Here is a 7,220-nt window from a genome sequence, read left to right as displayed (position 1 = left end):
TAGAATTTCTTTCAACATTATGAAGCCGTTTTTATATATTTTGATTGTGCATCAAAAGCTGAAAATATGTAGTCTCGAAGTCATTTCGAGAAATCGACGTTTTAAGTTTCTGTTTCCAAATTCAAACGGATGTATCTTCGCCAATAATTGTCAGAAGTTAGAATTTCTTTCAACGTTATGAAGCCCTTTTTATATATTTTGACCCTGCATCAAAAGCTGAAAATATGTAGTCTCGAAGTCATTTCGAGAAATTGACGTTTTAAGTTTCTGTATCCAAATTCAAACGGATGTACCTTCGCCAATAATTGTCAGAAGTTAGAATTCCTTTCAACATTATGAAGCCCTTTTTATATATTTTGATTCTGCATCAAAAGCTGAAAATATGTAGTCTTGAAGTCATTTCGAGAAATCGACGTTTTAAGTTTCTGTTTCCAAATTCAAACGGATGTATCTTCGCCAATAATTGTCAGAAGTTAGAATTTCTTTCAACATTATGAAGCCCTTTTTATATATTTTGACTCTGCATCAAAAGCTGAAAATATGTAGTCGCGAAGTCATTTCGAGAAATTGACGTTTTAAGTTTCGGTTTCCAAATTCAAACGGATGTATCTTCGCCAATAATTGTCAGCAGTTAGAATTTCTTTCAACATTATGAAGCCCTTTTTATATATTTTGATTCTGCATCAAAAGCTGAAAATATGTAGTCTCGAAGTCATTTCGAGAAATTGACGTTTTAAGTTTGTGTTTCCAAATTCAAACGGATGTATCTTCGCCAATAATTGTCAGAAGTTAGAATTTCTTTCAACATTATGAAGCCCTTTTTATATATTTTGACCCTGCATCAAAAGCTGAAAATATGTAGTCTCGAAGTCATTTCGAGAAATTGACGTTTTAAGTTTCTGTTTCCAAATTCAAACGGATGTATCTTCGCCAACAATTGTCAGAAGTTAGAATTTCTTTCAACATTATGAAGCCCTTTTTATATATTTTGATTCTGCATCAAAAGCTGAAAATATGTAGTCTCGAAGTCATTTCGAGAAATTGACGTTTTAAGTTTCTGTTTCCAAATTCAAACGGATGTATATTCGCCAATAATTGTCAGAAGTTAGAATTTCTTTCAACATTATGAAGCCCTTTTTATATATTTTGACTCTGCATCAAAAGCTGAAAATATGTAGTCTCGAAGTCATTTCGCGAAATTGACGTTTTAAGTTTCTGTTTCCAAATTCAAACGGATGTATCTTCGCCAATAATTGTCAGAAGTTAGAATTTCTTTCAACGTTATGAAGCCCTTTTTATATATTATGACTCTGCATCAAAAGCTGAAAATATGTAGTCGCGAAGTCATTTCGAGAAATTGACGTTTTAAGTTTCTGTATCCAAATTCAAACGGATGTATCTTCGCCAATAATTGTCAGCAGTTAGAATTTCTTTCAACATTATGAAGCCGTTTTTATATATTTTGACCCTTATTGTTATTATCGCGAATAGTATAATAATATGTTAAAGCAACAATGTTTACATAGTTCTGTATGCACAATGTACATAGAGTTACCATAACATCCTGTATGCGAGTCTCTTAGCAGATCACTGTAAAGACGAGCAGAACATTGATTAGCGTAATTTAGTCGTTCCATTCCATTAAGCAAAGAAGGTCGCGCAGCGCTCGACGAAAAGTTATTAAAACGTTTATATGAACATAACCTCTATAGAAAACTCCTCGTGTTATTAATGGTCATGGGCCCGGTGTTTCGATCAGTAAGCCTGCACCCATAACCCCAAATATCCAACAGGTTATGGGCCCAGCACGCTTCCACTGCGCGGAAAATTATAATAATCACTTGAGAACAATAGGTTATAAATGCCAAAAGTGAAAAAATGAGTGCCTTTATAAAAATAGAACCACTGTGCGCAGAAAATTACGATACATGGAAATTACAAATGCAAGCCGTACTAGTGAAGAACGACCTATGGCAGTACGTGGACGGCACTAAGAAGTGCCCTCTCACGGACGGGAACGACTCCGCCGTATGGAAAACGTATGACGAAAAAGCACGTGCGGATATAGTGTTGGCGATTAGGCCATCCGAATTGGCCGTAATTGAAGGATGTACGTCAGCTGCCAACTGCTGGACAAAGCTTAGGGAAACATTTCAATCAAGAGGATCAGTGCGGAAAGCATCTCTCCTGAAGAAAATCGCATTGTCGCGGCTAAGTGAAGATGGCAATGCGCGCCAACATGTGTACGAGTTCTTCGAGGCTGTGAAGCAACTCAGAGAAATTGGCGTGACAATGGGCGATGATTTGCTCAGCATACTGCTGCTTTACAGTTTGCCCGAATCATACGAAACGTTTCGGTGCGCAATGGAAGCAAGAGATGATCTTCCAAGGTCAGATGTTCTAAAAGTAAAAATACTAGAAGAAGTAAATGCGCGCAAAACTAAGTGTGAACGTGAAGAACAAAACGTAATGTTCGCTCACCGACAAAACGGTAAACGCGATAAGCCGACAAAAATGCGAGAGAACAGAAAATGTTTTACTTGCAATAAAACGGGACATATAGCGCGCAACTGTCGTAACAAGGCAAAAGGCAAAGGCGAAGAGCCAGAGAACCAAAGAGAGAGAGCAAAGAGAGACCAATTTCTGTGTAAATAAAGTTGGTATGTGGTGCCTAGACAGTGGATGTACGGCGCATATGACTTCAAATGTGGATTCCTTTGAAAATATCGCAATGATCGAAAAGACATTGCGTTTGGCAAACAATGAAACGACACATATCAGTGGAGTCGGTGATGTACGAATCGCAGTTGAAGAAAATCAAACAAAAGAGAATGTAACTCTGAGTGAAGTGCTTTGTGTGCCCGATCTGAGACAAAGTCTGCTGTCGATCGCAAAGATCACAGACAGAGGTTACGAGGTCCATTTCAGAAAAAACGATGCGTTGATAATGAAAAACAATAATATGGTTTGGTTGCGTGCAAAAAGATATGGAAACCTATACTACTTGGACAGTGAGCGGATCCAAGCAAACAGCATAGAAGGGCGCAGTCAAAAGAATATTGACATGTGGCATTACCGCATGGGACACTTAAACGAAGGAGATTTAAAGAGCCTGGCGAAAAGCGGCATAGTTTACGGTATGAATGTCAAAGACAACGAAAAGTTGTCGAAATGTGAAGTATGTATAACTGAGAAACAAACTACAAAAACTTATAAAACTACAACTGATAAGAGAACGACTGATTTGCTCGAAATTATACACAGCGACGTGTGCGGGCCAATGAGGAAAGAGTCCATGAGTGGTTACAGATATTATGTAACCTTTATCGATGATCAGTCAAGATATTGCGAGATATATTTCCTTAAACAAAAATCTGAGGTGTTTAAAATGTTCAAGCAATATAAAGCAGAAGTGGAAAACTTCACCGGAAGGAAAATAAAAGCACTACAATCGGACAACGGAACCGAATATTGCAACGTGGAGTTTGATAACTATCTGAAGAAGCATGGCATCCGGCGTAGGCTTAGTGCCCCATATACGCCGCAGCAAAACGGATTGGCAGAGAAGCAAAACAGAACTCTTGTGGAAATGGCTAGGTGGATGATGAGACAAGCGGGAGCGCCTCCAATGTTTTGGGCAGAAGCTGTAAACACAGCTTGCTACATTCGCAACAGGTGCCCAACGAAAGGACTATCTGGAGGGATTCCCTACACCATGTGGACAAATAAGATCCCGACTCTGGCCTACATGCGAACGTTTGGCGCAAAGGCATTTGCGCTTGAGAAAGGCGTCAAGAAAGGCAAATTCGATTCCAGATCTGAAGAGTGCATTCTGCTGGGATACGCAACAAGCTCGAAAGCGTATCGGTTATACGTGCCGGAAAGGCACAAGGTGATCATATCTAACGATGTAAAATTCTTGGATATTCCAGGTTTCAAAGCGAAATATGAAGAATTCTATGGCAAAGAAGACATTGACGTCGTCATCACAACAAATGAGCCAAGTGAGCACTGTGAGGATGCGATGGACGAATCCGAAGAGGAGAAGCAAGAACTACACAATCCGCGACGTGGTCGGGGGCGTCCAAAAACTATTCGGACGGGTCAACGCGGAAGGCCACGAAAATTGTACAAAGAGGTACGATGCAGCAGCAGCAGCAATGATGAGGCGGGAGACGCCAAGGCAGAGGATGACATCATTGAGGAGCGCGAAATGGCTTTTACATGCGTAGACGGTCTACGTTGCAAGAAGCTAAAAATTCTAAGGAAGCAGACGCGTGGACTAAAGCAATCGAGGACGAGTTTTTAGCTCAAGTGCTAAATGAAACGTAGGACCTCGTAGAACGACCAGCCGATCGTAAAGTTATCGGCAACAGAATGGTATTTCGCACAAAGGATGACGGCAGCGCTGCAGGCAAGAAGAAAGTGCGTCTGGTGGCCAAGGGATACGCTCAGCGACCAGGAGAAGATTATCATGACACTTATTCACCCGAGGTACGATTTACATCGGTCAGACTGCTTATATCATTAGCAGTAGAAGCTGACATGGAAATCCACCAAATGGATGTGGTTACGGCATATTTAAATGGAGAGCTCGAAGAGAGCGTTTTCATGGATATACCAGAGGGATTTACCGACTTCATGGAAAAGTTAGAATCAGGATCACCGATCGGAACAAGGGGCACCCCTCAAGGAGCGGCATATCTAAAAGCCGCTGCAGCTTGGCGGAAAGGAATAAGCAAATCCAAGAATCCTGTTTGTCTAATACGGAAGGCCCTTTATGGACTGCGGCAATCTGGCCTACGTTGGTACCACAAGTTGACCACTAAATTACTGGAGAGTGGATTGGAGCCCACCAAACAGGACCCATGATTATTTGTAAGGAGACAAGGGAGCAAAACTCTGCTTATCACGATATACGTTGATGACTTATTGTTAGCATCAAATGACCCTACGTGGATGGAAAATATTAAGGCAGATCTCTGCAATGCTTTTGAGATGAAGGATATCGGCAAAGTGAGGACTTGCCTAGGCATACAATTTAAGCAGAGCATAGACAAGCACTGGATATTCATTTCACAGGAACTATATGTTGGTGCCATATTGAAGAAATTTGGCATGATCAAATGCAAGCTGCATTGACACCAATCGAGGCAAAGTGTACAGAAGCGTCGTGAGATTATCGACGAAGGCGAAATGCGAAAGTATCGTTATCAAAGCTTAATTGGTGCTTTAATGTTTCTTTCAGTTACGACACGCCCGGATATTGCGTTTGCTGTGAACTTTATGAGTCAGTTCAACAGCAATTACAATGTCGAGCACTGGAAGGCAGCGAAACGCATATTGAGGTATCTAAGCGGTACAAAGAAATTGGGCCTGTTATACAAGCAAACAGGCGTGGTCGATGCAGATTGGGGAGCGAATCTAAGCGATAGGCGCTCCTATTCAGGGCAGGCGTTCATACTATCTGGAGCAGCTGTGTGCTGGGAGGCACGCAAGCAACGTACTGTGGCACTATCGAGTACTGAGTCGGAGTACCTTGCGATGTCCGAAGTGGTCAAGGAGGCATTATATCTGAAGACCCTACTAAACAGTGTTGGCAAAGACTGCGCCACGGTGCGTCTTTATAATGACAATCAGAGCGCACAAAAACTGGTTACTGGCTTCGGGTTTCACCCGCGTACAAAACATATAGATGTACGCCACCACTTCATCAAGCAAAAATACCTGAGCGGCGACATGAAGTGGAGTATATGCAAACAGAACAGATGCCAGCAGACGTCCTGACGTAAGGTCTGAGCGGGACCAAACATCGCGAATGCATTTCGAGTTTGGGAGTTACATATATTTAAGTTAAGAGTATTGTTACTTTAAGGGAGCGTATTGTTATTATCGCGAATAGTATAATAATATGTTAAAGCAACAATGTTTACATAGTTCTGTATGCACAATGTACATAGAGTTACCATAACATCCTGTATGCGAGTCTCTTAGCAGATCACTGTAAAGACGAGCAGAACATTGATTAGCGTAATTTAGTCGTTCCATTCCATTAAGCAAAGAAGGTCGCGCAGCGTTCGACGAAAAGTTATTAAAACGTTTATATGAACATAACCTCTATAGAAAACTCCTCGTGTTATTAATGGTCATGGGCCCGGGGTTTCGATCAGTAAGCCTGCACCCATAACCCCAAATATCCAACAACCCTGCATCAAAAGCTGAAAATATGTAGTCTCGAAGTCATTTCGAGAAATTGAAGTTTTAAGTTTCTGTATCCAAATTCAAACGGATGTATCTTCGCCAATAATTGTCAGAAGTCAGAATTTCTTTCAACATTATGAAGCCCTTTTTATATATTTTGACTATGCATCAAAAACTGAAAATATGTAGTCTCGAAGTCATTTCGAGAAATTGACGTTTTAAGTTTCTGTTTCCAAATTCAAACGGATGTATCTTCGCCAATAATTGTCAGAAGTTAGAATTTCTTTCAACATTATGAAGCCCTTTTTATATATTTTGACTCTGCATCAAAAGCTGAAAATATGTAGTCTCGAAGTCATTTCGAGAAATTGACGTTTTAAGTTTCTGTTTCCAAATTCAAACGGATGTATCTTCGCCAATAATTGTCAGAAGTTAGAATTTCTTTCAACATTATGAAGCCCTTTTTATATATTTTGACCCTGCATCAAAAGCTGAAAATATGTTGTCTCGAAGTCATTTCGAGAAATTGACGCTTTAAGTTTCTGTTTCCAAATTCAAACGGATGTATCTTCGCCAATAATTGTCAGAAGTTAGAATTTCTTTCAACATTATTAAGCCCCTTTTTATATATTTTGATTCTGCATCAAAAGCTGAAAATATGTAGTCTCGAAGTCATTTCGAGAAATTGACGTTTTAAGTTTCTGTTTCCAAATTCAAACGGATGTATCTTCGCCAATAATTGGCAGAAGTCAGAATTTCTTTCAACATTATGAAGCCCTTTTTATATATTTTGACTCTGCATCAAAAGCTGAAAATATGTAGTCGCGAAGTCATCTCGAGAAATTGACGTTTTAAGTTTCGGTTTCCAAATTCAAACGGATGTATCTTCGCCAATAATTGTCAGCAGTTAGAATTTCTTTCAACATTATGAAGCCCTTTTTATATATTTTGATTCTGCATCAAAAGCTGAAAATATGTAGTCTTGAAGTCATTTCGAGAAATCGACGTTTTAAGTTTCT

At 39.9% G+C, this 7,220-nt stretch overlaps 1 protein-coding gene across 1 annotated transcript; it reads left to right on the top strand.

Annotated features, from left to right (window-relative positions):
* Positions 1-5,286: 5,286 nt before the first annotated feature.
* LOC122322469 (secreted RxLR effector protein 161-like) lies at positions 5,287-5,616 on the top strand (the record flags this gene model as incomplete). The annotated part of the gene is made up of 1 exon (XM_043214746.1): positions 5,287-5,616. A coding segment is annotated over exon 1 (330 nt), but the record flags the coding sequence as incomplete, so codon positions are not given.
* Positions 5,617-7,220: the final 1,604 nt, after the last annotated feature.

Source organism: Drosophila grimshawi, unplaced genomic scaffold (assembly GCF_018153295.1).
Source record: "Drosophila grimshawi isolate 15287-2541.00 unplaced genomic scaffold, ASM1815329v1 contig_1378, whole genome shotgun sequence".
NCBI lineage: Eukaryota > Metazoa > Arthropoda > Insecta > Diptera > Drosophilidae > Drosophila > Drosophila grimshawi.
This window is presented reverse-complemented; position numbering and strand designations above follow the sequence as displayed.